Source organism: Peromyscus eremicus, chromosome 18 (assembly GCF_949786415.1).
Source record: "Peromyscus eremicus chromosome 18, PerEre_H2_v1, whole genome shotgun sequence".
In the NCBI taxonomy this organism is placed as follows: Eukaryota; Metazoa; Chordata; class Mammalia; order Rodentia; family Cricetidae; genus Peromyscus; species Peromyscus eremicus.
Window position 1 is genome coordinate 17,698,368 of NC_081434.1, and position 20,102 is coordinate 17,718,469.

Genomic DNA, 20,102 nt, shown 5'->3' on the forward strand with positions numbered 1-20,102 from the left:
AAGGTTGTAAGATTCCCTACATCAAGCTAATCTAAACTAAAAGTGTAACGGTAAAGAAAAATCCATTATTACTTATTTTATGTTGCATATGTATGTGTGTGTGTGTGTGTGTGTGTGTGTGTGTGTTGTGTTTTTGCTCTATTATTTGCCAAATGAATTATGTATCTGGCTACGAACGAGGGTTGTTGATAAAGTTATTTGTATTTTGCTATCTTACATAAAATCAAATCAAATCAGTATTATGTGTTCCACAATTGTTAATGTATGACAGCTTACAGGTTGAATATCTCACTTCAAATGACAATGTTTAAAGAATTACTACAAAAAAATACTATTAAGTCCCAAAAGAATTGCTGTGTCAGTGGAGAATGAGAGAAAAGCTGAGCTGCAGACAGTGTCCAGTGACATGTGTCTTTCCTATCAGAATTCTTCGTATGCAAAGCTAGGAATGTATTTAGCATTCTACATAGTTTATGGTTACAGTATTTTGCTTCAAGTGTTCTACAAAAATGTGATTTCCTCCAAGGTTAACACAAAGTAGTACGAAAAATAATCCCTGAAAATTAGAGCCAGTCCATCAAAAAGTATTTACCATCTGACTCTGAAGTCGCTCGGATAATCAAGTAACTGCTAGGTAAGGGTTGAGTTATGGATCCAACAGCTTCGCCCTTTGGACCCTTAATAAGAAAACAGATGGTACAGGGTAAGTATTGTGATAGAGCAACAATAAGTTAGCATGATTATTTGTATCAGATGTGGGTTATATCAGGCACAATTATAATCTAAAAGCAAACCAACTTTAATTACATCTGTCTTAAGAATGCCAATTTTAGTATTCAACTACTCTTTCCCAACAAATACGCCTCCTTAATAGAAAGTTGAACAAATGATAATATTTATCACTTAACTATTACCTGTAAATAGTGCTCATATACTAAAAACCTAATATTTAACACACTGACACAATTACAAAGAGTATCTATTTTACAATCTGAGAAATACTGTATTTACAGAAGTATGAAAAAAAGTCACTGGAAATATAATTTACTAGATAAAGGAAAATGAATTTTGACTGGATCTATGGGAAAATAAATATACACTTTATAATCAATTACTATCTGTTTTAAAGACTAATCTCAAAAACTTTTACTTTTTCTGAACCAAGAAAGAAAAGAGAATTGCTTCATTGACTGTGGTTACTTTAAAAAATTTTTTTAAATGAAAACAAACACACACTAGAACCTAGAGTCAGACTACTTAAATTTTAATCCTGTCTCTACTAGGAAAACTACTACAGCAAACACTTTAGGATTCCATTTTCTCTGTATCAGGAACAATCTATATCCTTCTAAGTAAGAGGATGAAATAACAGACTCCCTGCAAAACACATCATCTATGGGTTAAGTTCTTCGCTCTGTAGACAGTCCACATACGTTGTTCATAGAGTAAGAAAACCTAAAATTTACCATACTAATACCATTTTAATGTTAACAAGAATTGTCATCCTATAGGTATCCCTAAGTGATAAATACTTTACTTCTATAAGTCTAAATTAGGTAGTTGGACATTTAATTATAACTCACTAGTTAAAAAAAAAAAAAACAACTGAATTCCCAAACAGAAATAATTCCGTAATCCTAACTTTATTCTTCAATGAATCTAGACTACTGTGACAAAAAGGCCAAATCCTTTCCTCGGGACATCAACATTGCCTGGTATACAGTTAGTCCTTTATTCAAGGTGAATTAATTAATTACCCTTAGAGACAAAAGCAATGATCTCTCTGCGAAACTTAAGATCTGGTCATCTGGTTAATGTAAACTACATTGTTCATGGTTTGTAGAATTTCTTGATGATTAATCAGAGAAAGCATTTCTGTTTCCTGCTTATTGCTGGTGTTATAGCACTCAGGGACCAAACTGATACTTTCAATTATAAAAATTAGTTCCCTGTCTTTACAGACAGCCGCATCTTCTAAGAGCAAATAGGACAGCTTCTGCTCCCAAGCATCCCATCACACATCCCCATCACTACAGGGAAGGCCACAAAAATGTGTCAGCTTCTGTTTTAGGCAGCCATTCTGAGGAAGAATGAAGAGTCAGCCAACGTTACACAAAGTTACAAACAAGAAGTGGATAGGATCCACAACTAAGGAAAAATATAAATTTAATCTTCAATGACAAAAGAGAAAATAAGATGTAATATGTTGGGGAAATGTTCTCAGGAAAATTGTTTTAGGTCTTAAAAGCAAGTGAAAGGTTCTTTGATACCCAACTGAGTACAGCTAGAGACAGAAGGATAAATAAAGCTATGGAAGACAGAAACAATTTTATGCGTCCCATCCAAGGACACGAGGCATTTGGTTGACTTACTTACCTTACCTCTGTCACTTTGACCTTTACCTCACCAAGTGCTCACATACCTTCACTGCCCAAATAGACTGCTCCAAAGGATGGAAAAGCTTGAAGCAAAAGCCATCCTTTTTTGATGGACGTTCAATGATCTCACAGGCATTCAGAAGGACTGTGCCAACCCACTGACCATTTTTTTGTGTTTTATAGATCAGAAGCACCCCAGGTTTCAACACACACCACAACTTGGTCCAGCTCTTCAGGGTACCACGAATCTACAGAAAAACATATTTATTTTGAAGATTGATATCTGTTTCTCTTTCTAGACGACAGAATAATAAGCTGAATAATGTTTTAATCTAACGTTTTATTGCACATAAATTGACACTGAACAGGTCTTTAGTTAAAAGGCTACTTCATGGCATGCAGTGCAGACGAACGTGGAGTCAACATGGCCCCTGATTCTAAGAAGAAGTTCAAATTGTCATAGAAGGGCAGGCCAAAGTTTCAAAAGTATACAATAAGTAGAATCTGAATCTCCTTCATCACCTCAGGGGTCATTAAAACAAACTTCCATAGTACTGAAATTATTCTTTTTGTAGCAGTTGTTACAAATGATTTATGGGAATAAATAATTATTCTGCCTTTTCTAATTTTCCTTTCTGAACACTTTTGGCACATCAAGACCTTCCCTCAAATCTTTGGAAAACAACAGGAAGAAGGAACCTCTACACGACCAGAGAGTCACCTAGTCCTCACACTGACCTCCTTAGGTAACTGCTCCAGCTGGTACCTAAGGTGTGCTATATAAACGTCTAGGAAGAGGAAGCCTTTAAATGTAAGCACGCTACTTATTTTTAAGAAATGTTTCAAGAAGCAAAATGGACAGAACCACAGTAATCCCAAGATACAAGAAGTTAGGGAGACTCTGGAGCCAGGAATAAAAAAAGAAAAATATTTAAGAAAAGGTGTGTGTGTGTGTGTGTGTGTGTGTGTGTGTGTGTATGCACGCGTGCATGCATGTGTATATCTCTCTATATAAAAGAGATAGTAAGCAAAGAGAATCAAAGGAAAGATAGTTACTCTGACATAACACTCTTGATCTTGGATATGACAACAGAAAAGAGGGTCAACCATCAGAAATGAAGGGAAGGTTTAAAAGGCCAGCCACAGAGTTAGGTGTGATAGTATACACCTATATAATCCCAGCATGGAGATGCTGAGGCCAGAGGACTGCCATGTGTTCAAGGCCAGTTGGGGCTACTACATAGATGTGGTGATATTTTATTTGTGCATTAATAAATAAAGCTTACCTGAAGATCAGAGGAAAAAGCCAGCCACAACACAGAAATCATGCAATGTTAACACACGCCCTTAATCCTATCAACTGGCAGGCAGGGATCTGTCTGGATCTCTGTGAGTTCAAGGCCACACTAGGGAACAGAGCCAAGCATTGTGACTCATGCCTTTAATCCCAGTACCAACCATAGAGTTCTGGAGGCCTGTACAGACAGGAAATGACAGAATTGGCCAGGAAGAGGAAGTGATGTAGCTAGACAGAGAGCAAATCAGATGGCAGAACAGCAAGGCATATAAGCCTGGGTAGACAGGAAGTCACTCTCTTTGGAAGCTGTGGAGTTGGTGAGGTGAGGTTAGCTCGTGGTTTGTCCTAGTCCTCTGCTCTCTCTAAGGCTCTCACCCCTATGTATTACTCCGTGTTTTTTATTTAATAAGACTATTTAGAAATTCGTCTACACATATCAATACTGTGTTTCAAAATAACGGGGGGGGGGGGGGGCGGGGGGGGGGGCGGTGAGGCATGACCCTTCCACCCTAAGAATGTCTGGGAACTTGGAGAGGATGAGTTTGGCTCTGGAAAAGAAAACAAGTGGGATCCAGAGCTAATATGCTCTTAAGAAGAGATAAGGTAAGTCGGGATTTATTTTCAGCACAAAACTGAAGAAAACCCTTGTTGTATTTGAACTGTGTGCAATCATGATTAGGACTCTCAGTGTAGCAGAAGAACTTTTTAAAATGTTTCTAGGAATCATTTGGTAGCAGTTTTGCCAACTCAAGGAAAAAGAAAGCCTTTAGGGCTGTGGTAAATGTCAGACACCAGGGCATCCTGGGAGAAAGTCTTACACATTCACTTTCAAAGGTAGGAGTAAAGATTCCTGCAGCTATCCCTCAGGTAAGATTGGGAAAGAGGACAGAGATTGGAGTGAGAAAAATGAACTACAACAGCAGTGTGTACTGGACAGTGCTTCCTGGGGCAACTTCTCTATCAACTTGTCCTCATTTTGTCCTAATAATACAAATTCCAATCTGCAATAATACCTAAGTGGAATAACACAGTTTTATAATGCGTTATATTAGACAACATAGTAACACACTAATCAAAATGTCTTTTTAACAGATTTGCTGTCCATATGTGATGCTCCTAGAGTTCCTTTGTGAAGACTGGCGTACAGAACACAAAAACACTTTCCCTCCCACTGAGAATCTATCTTATTTGGTCTTCAACTTTCTCATCCCGGTGAGTAAGCACTCAGCGAGAGTTCAAACCCAAGGCCTGACCTTCAGCCAGTCGGCCATGACAATGACAGAGGGGTCTGTGATGGTGCTGAGCAACTCCTTCGTGGCTCTCTTCTTCTCCTCACGGTAATTCTTCTTTTGTACCTAAGTTATCAGAAATAGAAACAGAACACTCAGGAGAAGAAACTGCTTCTTAGAACTCCGGGATTTAAGATAAACAAATGGACAGGAGCTTTTGATAAGACAGGTGGGGATTCTCCTCCTCACCATCAATCCTCCACACCATTTGAAATCACTTTTATCCTTTCAGATACAATCTGAAGGAATACACAGCTTCTGGGTTTTGAAACGCATAAAAATCTCCCACTTGATTTTTTGTTTTGTTTTTGTTTTTTGAGACAAGGTTTCTCTGTGTAGACCAGGCTGTCCTAGAACTCAGAGATCCACCTGCCTCTGCCTCCCAAGTGCTGGAATTAAAGGTGTGTGCCACCACTGCCAGCTCTAGGTTTCTGTTTGTTTGTATGAAGAATTTCTATGTCTACCATATTCTTTTAACTGTGCAACAGGATTTACAGCATAAATAAAATATTGAGAGTGTTAACATGGAGTGCATTGGTGAACTGTTATTATTCTAAATTCATATCTATAATATCACTTCATTTAATGACCATAATAAGATTTTCAAGTAGAATTATTATTAGTCTCATGGCATTCAAGAACACTGAGGCAGAGACAGTAATGGCCCAGAACCACAGAGCTATCAATGTGTGAAGCAGGATCCAAACAAAGGCAGACTGGCTTCTAAGGCCATGATCGACATCGCCAGGCTAGTTTTTCCTACCCCATCTCTTACTGGTAGAAATCTTCTTAGCTTCTTCTTAGCTTTTGTTTATTATGCTGCAACTGCTCCCAAATGGAAGATGTGCCCCTTTGTTTTACTAAAATCTAAGACTGAAATAATTAAGAAAAGCAATGAAGAGATCAATTTGTTCAAAATATGAACCATTTTACTTTCATAGGTAAATTACTTCTATGAAATAACCCAAGAAAGCAGAAGGGAACTAATAGCTTTATTACTGTCTTGTTAGTTGAATGGGGAAAGTGTCTCTATTTTTTCTTAAATGGTAAGATTAAAAACCTATCAAAATTAAATTTGAGATTACATACACATAATAAAGTTTAACTGTTATGTATCTCTAATGCCTTAGACTTGTGGCCCTTTTTTTTTGAGATTTTACTTACTTTTGTGTATGGATGTTTTTCCACCCCACATGTATATCTGTGTATCATATGCATACAGTGCCCATGAAGGCCCCAGATAAGGCCATCAGATTTGCAGAGCGTTGCTAGCCGTCATGTGGGTACTGGGTACTGAACTCGGGTCCTCTGGAAGAACAGCCAGTGCTATCAACCACTGAGCCATCTCTCTGTCCCCCTGTGGTCCTTTAAAATACCCATGTCTAAATGAATAGATTGACTATGAGACTGCCAATACAGATGCACACAGGACCATCCATAGAACACAGACAGATGAGGTGGATCAGCAGGGACCAGAACCAGTAGAGAGCAGTGTCCTGTAGGCTCCAAGTTCTATGGCCACTCAGGAAGGTAGCCCCAACACTCCACATCTCTTAAGGGAAGTTAGAAATCTGGACTTTCATTGCCTCAAAATTTAAAACATGATTCAAGTCAAATAAAACACATATTCCTATGGGCCTGGTAATAAGCAAACTAATTTAAATGGATGCCAGAATCATCCACTGGGTGTTTCACACACAGTTAGGTGCTCACTCTACTGTTAAAGCTGTGAAGAGACACTGACGCCCGAGCTTGTGCTTGTGCTTTGGCTAGGCCTGAAACGGCGTGTTCTGGGACAGTCGGCAAAAACTGTCACCTGCTGACTTCACCACGACCATAGAGACATGAACGCTGTGCACGTGTGCTTGCCTTTCCAGCCCCTGGAGTTCTTCCTTCCCCTTTAGGAGCACACACAGAGATACTTCGTATTAGCCCATTTCAAGGCACATGTAAAGCACAATGTGACAGGATCAGGGAGTTCCACCAACACGACTGTCCAAATGTAAAGGGGACAAGAAGAAGCCCACAAGGCCTCAACCCCACAGGAACAACTACAGACAACTGAGAAAAGCTGAGAGCAGGACAGGCGGCCTTCCCCAGGGAAGAGCACCCCAATTGGCTATCCAGTGCCAAATGGTCAGCCTTGAAAACATACCTACGAGTCACATTATATACATGGATGGAGTAGCTTATATTAAGGAATATATATACAGATATGCACAATAACAATTAACAAAAGAAGAGGCCATGAATTTAGGAGAGCAGGGAAGGGCATATGGGAGGTTTTGGAGGGAAGAAAGGGAAGAGTGAAATATTGAAATTATAATCTTTTAAAAAAAAGGAAGTTTAAAAAAGTAACTACAGAAACTAACCTTAAGAGACTCTTTCTTAGTGAGCTTACTCGAAGTTGAACTGTCCTTTTCTGAGCCATTATAAAGTTTAGATTCAGACTGAGATGAAAATGAAATAAAGAAAAGATAATTAAAACTTAAATTTATCTTACATACCACATAAACTTAATGTTGCTTACACACTTCCCATTTACTGCTATGAATTAAGCAAATAAACATTTTCAATACAAGGCTTTCCCTACTTGGTATCTGTGTTATCATACACATACAAACACGCACGCATACACACACACACACACACACACATGCTCAAAAATTAATCTGCAATGTAAAGTTAATATTTCTAAATTTACATTGTATTTCTCAGAACATTTTTAAGAAAATATACAATTGTTCAGTTATTCTTAGTATAAAAACTGCCAAAGCAGTGTTAAAATGACCGTTGAAAAAAATCTGAAAAAAAAAAGGAAACCATGTAAGTTCCATCCAATTGACACACACACTACCCACCACCTCATCTCCTCCGATCTTCAAAAACTAAGACTAAGCCACTTTAATTGTCCAGTGTTTCAACAACAATACTCCCAGGATCTATCTCCTCCCACCTTTCCCGTGGACTTAAATTATGATTAATGACAAAAGTTGTAGGTTTATAGTTAATAGTTATTTAATCTTCATAAAACCTTGAAAATTGAACAGCACATGTTTTTATATTCATTTTACATGATCAAAAAGAGAGGTTCAGAGAGGTTGATTAGTCACAATCATTAACACAAGAGCAACCAAAACCCAGACCTCCTGAGCCAGTGCCCATAATCTTTCACTAGGGTGCAAGAGCATACATTTGAAAGGCATTTCTATAAATCTTCGAACAGCAATATCAATCTACTTCTTCAAAGTCCTCTAAATTTCACTGTTACCATTGTCAGACACAGGGAAACATACCAGCAATCTTAGTAATACTCCTCAGATCAAGGATTACATGGGACTCGATCCAAATGGTGGCTTTCCAATGTTAAACGACCAGACCTGCATAGCATCACTAGCTCTAATCAAAGATAAAAATGCTTAGATACAAACTCCTTCCTCCCATGGTGACAGCACCATGTTATTCACTGGCGATAGCAGTGTACTGGCTGAAGAAAAGGAATGAGTTAAACGTTTTTTTTTTGATAAACCAACCGAATGAAAATGCCATGAAAGCTTGTCTCTTGTCTGTGGTTGGTATGAAGTACTTTCCATAAAGGGGAATGAATGAGGTTATGATGATGGGAGTAACTGCAGATACTTTTCAGTGCAGAAGACAGACATCAGCCGGGTCAAGCGTTTACACTGCTGACCTAACTCAGCTTGAAATATCCTACTGTTAGCTCTCATGGTGACGACATACACTGTGATACCAAAACAATTTAGGAAGAGTGCACGTTAGAAACACTATCTAATGAAGAACACTCAGACTGTTGGCCTGAATGTCGATGAAGTTGGTGGCTGCTTACTACTCACAAAGTACTGTGTACGCCCCACTCCACTTCATGCCTAAAGCAATCCTCAGATAGTACCCTAGACAGCACCCCCTTTACTAATAAGGAGACTGTACCTACAGACTAAGTATCGTTCCCCAAATCATAGACACCAAATAGATAAGCAGGACTTTGTATCTTGGTCTAGCTATCTAATTCTGAGCCTCAGAATTAGTAATAGAGTAATCTCACTATATTGGTTTATTGCTTTTAAAAGCTCCTCATATAGTATAGCAATCAGAATCAAATGGAAAACTTCTCTTTATAAACAAGAGAAAATGCTTCCCCCAACAACTCCAAGTGACAAGATCTGGTTTGGTTATTACAGATTGCACTGTCATATGAATAAGCAGGCTAGAAGCATGTCATGTGACACAGGCAATCAGGACACAGACACCTTCAGCTGACTCTGACATACTGTACAGTGTAGCTGTGGAAAACAGTGAGTCAAACATCACCACCTCAGCTTTCTGAACCAGCACCTTCTCTTTCTTAACCTTCGGGGGTGGGGTTGGACCTCTGGCCTCTTGCATGCTGCTAACACTGCTCTGCTGCAGGCACTACACCTACAACTCCCCTTTTCCTTTTTGAAATTTTGAGAAAGGGTTTTACTAAACTGCTCGAGCTGGCCTTGAACTTACAATCCTCCTGCCTCAGCAGTCTCCCAAGTAGCTGGAATTCCAGGCATGTCCCACCAGGCCTAAGTCTGAATTAACATACCTTTAACAAACCAAAAAACATGAACCATCTTTATTTCTCTGTTGAAGACATTCACTACAGTAGGCTTCTCTTCCTTCAAAAACATGAGTGGTTACCAGCTTAATAATGACCACAGGTTTTTAATACATAAGATTTCTTTTTTTATTTAACTGTTTATTTATTCTGCGTCTTTCACATCATGCCTCCCTAACCCACCCATCTCCCTCCCGGTCAGAATAAAACAAAATAAAATTGAAAAGGAAAAAAGGGGAGAAAGGGAAAATCTCATCATGGAAGCTGCGGTGTGACACAGTGAGTCACGCAGTAAACCCCTTTATCTGTACATTTTTCCATGCAGGTGTTCATCACAAAGAATTGATCTGGTTCAAGGTCCCTGGTCTCTGCTACACCATTGATGACGCTGGACCCTCACTGGGACTCTACCTGGACATCTTTTGCTGCCCTGTGTCATGGAGATCCTGCAGCCCTAGGTCCAAAGGACTGATCCCACTGTGTGCTCCAGCAGATGACAGATGGGGTGAGCACTGGGGGAGGGCCAACACACAGCCCTGGGTCTGGGCCTGGGGGCAGGGTTGGTCAGCCTGCCAGCTCTCCTGTCTTCACCATGAGAGTGAGTGTGCTAACACTGCCCTGGCTAGCTGGTCCCTTGCTGCGATGAGCAAGGGGCGGGGCCAGTTCTCAAGCTTTCAGTTCCCCCATGCCTACACCTTCAGGGCCAGCTCCTCTGTGCTGCCCAGGAGAGGTATAGGGGCCACTTTCCTGAGCACCTTGGCTGATGAGGGGCAGGGACAGCTCTCTCACTCTTGTGACCTCAGGGTCAGCTCTCCCACCTGCCTCAGGTGCCGATGGGTAGGAGTGGGGGGATGCGGGGTTGGGCATTTCCCCCCTCCCCTATACCGCCTCAAGACAGATGAATAATGGGGACAGCTCTCTCATGCTCATAACTTCAGGGTTGGCTCACTCATACCTCCGCCTACAGAGTCAGCTCTACTGTGCTGCCCAAGTGAAGTACAGGGCCTGCTCTCCAGAGTGTTGCAGCTGGTGGGTGACAGAGACAGCTCTCCCACTCTTATGACCTCAGGGCCACCTCTCCCACCTGCCTGAGGCGTTGGTGTGTGTGTGTGTGTGTGTGTGTGTGTGTGTGTGTGTGTGTGTGTGTAGGGGACATCTCTCCCCTGCCCACAGATTTTCTTCAATCTGTTAAATGGCTTTTAAAATACTAGCATCCTCCTCCCCCTTCCCCCACACACTTAACTATTATGGCCTTACAGGCTATGTGACTTTAAGAAGTTATTCATCTCTCAGGTCTTAATGTCCTCATTAGTAAAATACCCTTATTTACTCCTAACTCACAAGGCTGCTTTGGGGATTAAATAAGGTAACACACATAAAGTGTTTAACACAATACTTGGTATACACGCTCTGATTCAGGTTTCTAACTGTAGTCAAAACCCACCTTTCAGAGTAAGGCATTAATGTAGAAAATGTCTTGTCATTTCCTTTAGAAACTACAAAACACTACATTTATAAGGAATAATAGTAAATTACTGTGATTACAAAGATACTTTGGGTTGGAAAGGAATTTTAAATATTCAGGTAAGCATATCTTTTTCAAACAGATAGTAGTAATTTATGAACTTATAGGCAGGTCCATAGATGTTGAAGGATCAAGTTAAGGGATCTATGTTACAAAAACCTCTTATCCTAGCAACAAGGTTCCATTTATCTTACTACACAAATTACTCTTGTCCATTCCTGTCATGGACAAGAGATATTTAAAAATGCTGTTTGGGGAATGGACAGACATCTTGGCCTTTAAGAGCACTGGCTGGTCTTCAAGAGAACCAGAGTCCAATTCCCAACACCCACATGGTGGCTCACAGCTGTCTGTAACTCCAGCTCCAGGGGATCCAATGCCTCCTATGGCTTCTCTGGGCACCACATGGGGTACACACACACACACACACACACACACACACACATATATATATTCAGGCAAAACACCTACACACGTAAAAATAAAATAATGTTTAAATTTTAAATGTGTTCCCCTGAATAACTTAAAGAAGAATAAAAACGAGTAGGTATACATTAACATATTTAGGAACAAACTAGTTCCTACAGATCTCTTGAAAAATAGCAGAATGAGTATAATGTTACCAATCCCAAAGGTTCCCATGTTAAGAGCTGTTCACTCTAGGTTCTGCTTGTTTCTCCAGGACAGGGTCACAGAGAGCCCAGAGTGCTCGTCCATTCACTACATTTGAGTCATCTGACACGGCAGCCACTAGCCATATGGAGTTACTGAGCAGCTGAGATGTCCTAGTATAATGGAGACGTCGACTTCCTACTTCATTTAGAGATCAACACCCTCAATACTCTTCTATACAAAGCACAGGTGTAACAAGGCACATGTCCTCTGTCTTGGTCATTAGTGGCCATCAGCATCTGCAAAGTTGGGCTCCCCAGTGCCTGCCCTAGCTCTGCACCTACACAGATGGGAACTAGAAGGCTATGGCACATCGGTCTTGGTGTTTATGCTTTAGAGCTTCTGAGCAGGAATATTCCTACACCGTATATTCAACGATTCTGGTACCAAGTGTGTAAAAACAAACTTTAAAAAACAATTCTACTGTATTTCTACCTACAGTGCTTAGGGTACATTTTTCTTTGATTTTTAAAAATTACAAGTTATAAGCCAGGCGGTGGTGGTACATGCCTTTAATTCCAGCACTTGGGAGGCAGAGGCAGGAAGAGCTCTGTGAGTTCAAGGCCAGCCTGGTCTGCAGCACAAGTTCCAGGACAGCCAGGGCTACACAGAGAAACCCTGGCCCAGCAGAGCCCAGCACACAGTGCTCCAAACCCAGCATCTTAGCATTCTGCTTATTTTAAGATGAAGGAAACTACAGGACAAGTACAGAGGAAGAAGGCCCTTCTCTGGTTGTATCTTCTCTTTCTTCCTGGGAACAGGCCATAAAAGAAATTCAACTTTTCCCTGCAGCAAATGCTCTCCTATACTTACAGGAGGATCCAATGACACAGAGACACCAAGAAGAAGCTCAGCACACACGCCTGAGGGCTGCCCTTCATCACCCTCTCTGCTGGGGGTTTGTATCTCAGCACACAGCCTGAGGGCTGCCCTTCATCACCCTCTCTGCTGGGGGTTTGTATCTCAGCACACAGCCTGAGGGCTGCCCTTCATCACCCTCTCTCCTGGAGGGATTTGTCAACTGGACACAAACTAGAGTGGCCCGGAAAGTGGCCCGGAAAGAAGGGCTCTCAGCTGGAGAATTCCCGCCATCAGATTGCTTGTGGGCATTTTCTTGATTACCGACTGATGGAGGAGGGCCCAGCCCACTGTGGGCGGTGCTAGCCCTGGGCTGGTGGTCCAGGGGTACGTAAGAAAGCAGACTAAGAAAGCCAGTAAGCAGCATTTCTTCAGTTTCTTCTTCAGTTCTTACCTCCAGGTTCCTGACTGAGATCCTGCCCTGATTTCCCTCAGTGACGGACTGTGACATGGGTGTGTACGCCAAATAAACCCTTTCCTCCAGAGAGCTGGCTTGGTTGGTATTTTATCACAGCAATTAAAAGCAAACTAGAGCATTCTCTTTATTTGTTTGTTTGTTTATTCTTAATGGAGCTGGGAACCGAACCTAGAGCACTGCATTCTAGACGAGGAGTGTGCAACTAGTTCAGACCCTTTTGTCATCCTTTTTGCTCAATCACACCTGTACTCTCCATCAAACCAAAACATAAAAATAGACAGGTTTCATATTTGTTTTTTGGGGGAGGGTTGTCTTCATTTCTGAAGGCTCCAACATTACATGGCAGTCAAATGTTAAATAAATATGCATATTTTTATCTTGTTAATACGCCTGTTATCTGGGACTTAGCTATGAACCTTGCAATGAGTAAGAAAGGAAATGTTACATAATAACTACAGTGCACTGGAGCTGGGAGATGCTCATTTGGCAAAATACTTGCTTGGAAAGTCTGAGGTCCTGACTTAGATCCCCAGAACCCACAGAAAACAGTGGCAGGGTGGGGACAGGTATGGTCGTGTGTGCTTGTAATTCTAATGCTAAAAAGTGGGGAGGCAGATTCTCTGGGGCTCGCTGTAGATAGTCTCACCTATTTGGTGAATGAATTCCAGGCCAACGAAAGACCGACCCTGTGTATTCAAAACAAGATGGATAGTGCCTAGGGAAAAACAGTCATGGTTTTTCCTCTGGCCTCCGTATGCACGTATGTACACATGTACCTGCACACATGTGCCCAATAGTAAAATGTTAACTCTGAATTGTTGTACAAAGCATGCATCCAAACACACCCCGTACTCCTCTCAACTATTCCCAAGACCAGGAGAAGGACACCCAGGGCAGGATGAGCAAAGGCTACTGCAGCAAACACACAGAGTAAGTTCACTGGGCTAAGGGGAGTCTTCCGACCACTGAAGTCGATTGCAAACTCTCTATGAAAGCTCTTGCTGCTGCTACTAAATCTTACCAGAAAACAAACCAAAGTCAAATCCCTTGACAAATTCTGAAAACGCACTCAACTTTATCAGTCTGTAGAGGGCCACCACATCATTATAGTGGTGTTTTTAAAAATACTGATTTAGAATAGCCATGCCCTCTTTTAATTATAGGATAGCACTACACAGATCTTTGTTCATTACCTGGTAAATGTATTTTGACTGTCATATAAATACATTTAAAATACTTAAAGGTGTTTTGTTAGAATTATGAAGCCTGAGACATCTCTTAATGGCACTCTCAGATTCCAGTTTGAGTTCTGCTGTAGCCCACATACCAAAACCAGTATCACTCTGAAGGCAGCAACCGTGACCAACCAGTACTTTCCAAGTACTCAGCAACACCTCAGTCAGTCCGAGTGTAGACCTTTATACTTCCCACATATACTACACGGCTTAAACACACCGACACAGAAATTCTTCTCAACACTCACAGGACTTCAGTCCGGTACCCTCCTTTTAAATGCAGGGAAAACGTCCTGCCACATATTGGGAACAACAGTTTGCCTACCTTGCTCTTTGACATTGACAGTGAAGAGTCATCTTTATTTTGAGAAATATCTTCTTTTCCTCTTTCAAAACCTTTGGGGGAAACGTCAATATTCAATTATTACAACTTTTGAACTTACCATCATTAAACATAAGAGCAAACATGAGCCATTCAATTTAGATACACTTGACATTCCTCTGTGCTTACAGAGCTCGGACTACTATGGTTTATCATCATCTCACCGCATTTCTTTAAAGTTAAGGTGGATCCAAGCTAGATTCTGAGGGGTTTTAAAGGGGGTGGGAGCCTGGAGAGATGGCTCAAGGGTTATGAGCACTTGACAGTCTTCCAAAGGTCCTATGTTCAGTTCCTAGCACCATCATCAGGCAATTCACAACTGCTTGTAAGTCCAGCTCCACGGGATCTCTCACTCCCTTCTGGCCTCTGCACCCACAAACACATGGTACTCATCAATTCAATCAATCACATGTACATTAAAAAATGAACAAAGTTGGGAAGTGGAGGGAGGAAGGAGAGTGTGTATCTGGGAAGAGTTGGGGGGGTCTGGAGGGTGAATATGATCATATAATAGAACTATGTTATGTGCACTGTGAAATTCTCAAAGAAGAAAAATAAGTTGGTTTTTTTTTTTTTTAATTAATGCAGAGAGAAGCAATCAAGAGTTCCCCGAGTCCACCAGTGTCAAGCTGAATACTGTTTTTGTGCTAATGGACCACTGTGCATGAAAGCATCCTCTCAGGGCTTTCATCCTAGCAAGCTCATTTCTTATTTCTTCTGAGACAGGCCCTCATGTAGCTAAGGCTGGCTTTGAACTTGCTATGGAGCCAAGAAAGGCCTGAACTTCTGATTCCCTTTGGGTTTACACAGGCTAGTACCACTTTACCCAGTGTACACAGTAATGGGGATCTAAATCAACGCCATGTACATGCTAGAAATGCTCTCTACTATTCAAGATAAATGCCCAGAACGCTAGTGAGCTGATGTAACTTTTCTCTCTTACTGTCAAACTGGGATGACATTCCAGAAGGTGATAAAGACAGGTGGGAAAATAACTCCTCAGTAAAGGAGGAATCAGAGAGGAAGAAGACACAGGAGAGGACACGGGGAGGAGGGAGGGAAAGAAAGAATAACAAAAGAAAGGGAGAAAAGGAGGGGAAGGAAGAGGTGAGGGAACTCAATCAACTAACCAACCAACCAACCATCCAGTCCTGGTGTGTGGGGGTGTGCCTGCAGTACCAGCTATTCAGGAGGATGAGGCAGGAAGAATAGCTGAATCTGGAAGCTTGAGACTAGATAGGGTAATACAGTGAGACATCATCTCAAAAAGTGAAATAAATATCTAATAATGTGTTTAATATAAGAATTAGATGAGCATATATATAAAGTTGGCACAGAAATTTGCATGTAGTTTATATTGCATTAATGTTGACCCTTATCATTTCTAAATAGTCTAAAAGCAGGAATCTGAAATTCATGAACAGGGCTGAGGAAACTGTGGTTAGGAGCACGTGTTCTTGCAGAAAGCCACATGGTGGCTCCCAACCATCTGTAATTTGAGTTCCAGGAAATCCAACTCCCTCTTCTGATCTCTGGGGAAATAAGGCACACACAAAGTACACATATATACATAAAGGCAAAAGGTAGACTTAAAAATAAATAAATCTAAAACTAATAAAAATTTTAAATGCATGAACACAGTGGAACAAACATGCCTGTATCCCATATTCAAATACAGCCTTATTCAAAGAGCAATTCAGTTATTACTCAAGAGTCCCATTAGCGAATTGACAATACTGAAATGTGGGAGGCAGGTGTAGACGACACAAAACTTAATGAAGTTCCTTTTACTTCTGAGGGCAGGTAACATTAGCTATTCCCTATACTGACTCTGCCTATACATCACCAAGGTGTATCAACAACAGAACCAATGCCTGAAGCATTTCAAAATAATTTTTAACACATCAATGATAATAATATAATTTATTCTGCTTGGGATTTATAATTAAAAAATGTATTTGATTCAGATATTTTAACTAAATTAAATCTGTAGTATGAGAAAATATTTCTCTAGAAAAAGTAAAGATTACTCAGCTCTAATATAGGGAAGGGGAAATTTTCATGAATGCAACATGGATTTTCATATGAAAACTCACAGGAATTTGGAACTTAAATATAAAGTACACAAAAAGTTACAAAATTAAACTTGAAAATTTTAAAATGTATTCAAAGCAACAAATATAGCAATAAAGAATTCTCAATACTAATGACTAATAACTTCAAAGAACCTCTAAATATACACAGGAAAGAACACATTCTCTAAAAGTACAACTTTGTAAACAGAAAAACATTCTTATTTCCTTTCACATGAATAGAATTCCCTTTCTCCAGTGCTGTTTTTGTGTCCCTCCATTAATAGGAACCTATTTACTATGTTATGAAAAATGTCCAGCTAACTGCCTGTTTAAAAACAGAACAGCAAGCAAACAAAGCTGGGAAGTCAACGTTGTGCCTGTGTACTCGAGTGTACGTGTGAATGCCTGTGTACTCGTGTGTACTCGTGTGCACTCGTGTGTACTCGTGTGTACGTGTGTTCAGAGGCTGACGGCATCATTGTCTTTCTCATCACAGCTCGCTCTCTCAACCTGGAGCCTGCCCATCTGACTAGGGCCAGAAAACCCCGGGGATCCTCCTGTCTCCACCTCCCCAGCACTGGGATTCCAGGCCTGTCCTGTTGTATCTAGTTTTCACAAGGGTGCTGGGATCTGAACTCAGGTCCTCAGATTTTCACAAGAGGAAATTACCAACTAAGCCATTCCCCCAGTCCTAAAGCAAACTTAAAAAAAAAAAAATGTAATGGCATACAACATTTCAAATGCTGGAAAATGACATTCATGAACCTAGCTCACATATTACTTGTCAAATCAAAGAATTCCATTTTAAAAGTCTCATACTTTGAACTCGCTAATCATATAATTAGCTTTATATCATATCATGAGTAACTGCAAATTATAATTTTAAGTATAAATGAGTGAAGTTAAGTATACAAAATCTGACCAATTCCTTGAATTTCAACTAAATTTCTAAAATATACAAATATTCTTTCTAAAATATACAAATCCGACGAATTCCTTGAATTTCAACTAAAGTTAAAAAAAAAAGATGACCAATATAAAACACACAAAATGTATTTAAAAACCTCCTCTAAAAGTCCTAAAATTAAAAAATTTCCAAATCACACACTGGATCTCCAAGAGAAATTCCAAGGCAGTAATATAAAATATTATTGCTAGTGTTTATGCTAGGTCTTCCCATGAGACGGGATAGATCTGAACTCCTAAAAAGGTACAAAATAATCTATCTTTTAAAAAAAATATGCCATAAAAGTGTATTTATCATGACCTTTTCTTTAAAACTTAGGCCATGGAAATATATTTATTAGGACGTTTGGGACTTTGTCAAAAATATTAAGTAGTGGCCAGGGATGGTGGTGCACACCTTTAATTTCAGCACTCAGGGAAACAGAATCTGTGGGACTCTATGAGCTTGAAGTCAACTATCATTTATTTGTCAGAAAAAGCTGGTGCCCAGAGAGGAGCCAAGTCCTAAGCCTAAGCGTGTGATACTGTGTTATGTGTTTATGAGGAAGGCAGTAGAACAGTAAGAGAACAGTTCCGGCACTGGCACCATCATTCATCAGCTGCAGACCTTGGAGAAGGAAGCAATTTAACCCAGTGGTTCCCCTTTGCTCTAGGCAAGAACACTAGAAGATCTAAAGAAAGTACCATAGACACTCTCTAAAAACAAAACATAATGATGACTTTCCAAAATGTTCTCGTCATCAAAACTAATAGAAAAGAATTTCCTAATTACAGTTTCCCCAAACAAACGCATCACACATAACTCGGCACTTCAAACACCTAGCATATCCTTTGTTCTAGTATTTTCATATTGGCCGCGGTCACAGGCTCGCAAGCACTGCACTGAACAGAACTCTTCCATCACGCAGTCAGAAAGCCATGTCAAGTTTTGTTTAGCTTCTATGACTTTAGTTTCTCATCTAAGTAGATTTTACATTAGAAAATTTCTTATTAGTACATAGTGTTTTCTTCTAACAAAATAGAACGCTAGCTCCAAGTAAATCAACTTTCTAAAGAATAAGAATGCTAGCATCATTAACCAGGTTCACTCCAGGAGCAAACTTGGCTTGTCAATCATTAATTAGATATAACATAAAAGCAAATTTTATGTTGCTTCGGTCTTTTAAAAATTGGGTATCCTACAAATGTAGGTTTAACAGCCATCTATTAAGTAAATAAAGAATTATCACAAACACTTACTATGCTGAATATCCAAGAACTAAAAAATTGTATGGAAACAAAAGCTGCTAAGAGAGCCGGAAAGATGGATGAGCAGGTAGCGGGCAGCAGTGTTTGCCATCACACTGAGCATGACAACCTGTGGACAATCTCTGAGACCGCAGGATGGAGTCAATCAAATCCTGCACGGTTTTCTCGGACCTCCGCACAAGCCCACAGCATGCTCCCATTACCAACCACACGGGAAAAAATGAACAATTGTTCTTTTAAAATGTTACTTGATACGTGTGGGTCCTTTGCCTGCATGTATGTATGTGTACCATGTGCAAGCCTGGTACCCATGGAGGCCAGAAGAGGGTGTGGGAGCCCCTGAAACTGGAGATACAGACATTTTCAGCTGCCATGTGGTGCTGGGTATTGAATCTGTGTCCTCTGCAAGAGCAGCCAGTGCTCTTAACCACTGAGCCATCTTTCCAGGCCTAAATAATTGTAATTTTTTAAATAGAAGAAGTAAAAAAGTACTTTTAAAGCTTGCAGTGAAGTTTATAGCCTTTTTTTTTTTTTTTTTTTTTGAGCTGAGGATCAAACCCAGGGCCTTGCACTTTCTAGGCAAGCACTCTACCACTGAGCTAAATCCCCAACCCCAGTTTATAGCCTTTTATAGGTGGGTTCTTTGCTAAAGGTTTCCCACAACTCTTAGGTGGTATTCTAGAAACAAGTACAATGACCACAGCCATAAAAAAGAACTGAGATTTAGAGACATAATCAGACCCGAACTAAGCAAAAACACACTGCACCCAGTGTTACTGTGAGTACCCAGCAGGGGTGGAGCTCTAGGATACAGGTCACTATCAGGGCTAAGACAAGACATTTCTTTAGTTAGAATGGTTTGGGGAGGGAAAGATAGAGATGGAAGCAGAAACGGATCAACTTTCCTATGAAAATTAAAATGAAAAAAAATTGACATGTAAAACAAAGTTGAAAGATCAATAATGTAGAACTAATTTCTACTCCAATGCTATTAGATGAAAGCAAATGCATTTAGGATAGTTTTTCAGTACAATAAAGTATCTTAGAAGACATCAGATATTTATTTCTTTTTACCTTTAATTTAAATACACAACAAAAAGCCCTTTCTCTAGAGTACCTGATTCTACTGCATAACTGATAAAGCTGATATTTTTGA

At 40.2% G+C, this 20,102-nt stretch overlaps 1 protein-coding gene across 10 annotated transcripts in view; it reads right to left on the reverse strand.

The window, feature by feature from the left end:
* Osbpl8 (oxysterol binding protein like 8) overlaps nucleotides 1–20,102 on the reverse strand; it is a 137,421-nt gene that overhangs the window by 33,747 nt on the left and 83,572 nt on the right. For all 10 annotated transcript variants that reach the window (XM_059245543.1, XM_059245548.1, XM_059245547.1 and 7 more), the window contains 5 exons: nucleotides 14,601–14,671; nucleotides 7,337–7,414; nucleotides 4,929–5,030; nucleotides 2,423–2,626; nucleotides 593–677 (listed from right to left, as the gene is read on the reverse strand). In XM_059245543.1, the coding sequence (XP_059101526.1) occupies nucleotides 593–677; nucleotides 2,423–2,626; nucleotides 4,929–5,030; nucleotides 7,337–7,414; nucleotides 14,601–14,671 (540 nt within the window). The remainder of the gene's footprint in view (nucleotides 1–592; nucleotides 678–2,422; nucleotides 2,627–4,928; nucleotides 5,031–7,336; nucleotides 7,415–14,600; nucleotides 14,672–20,102) is intronic.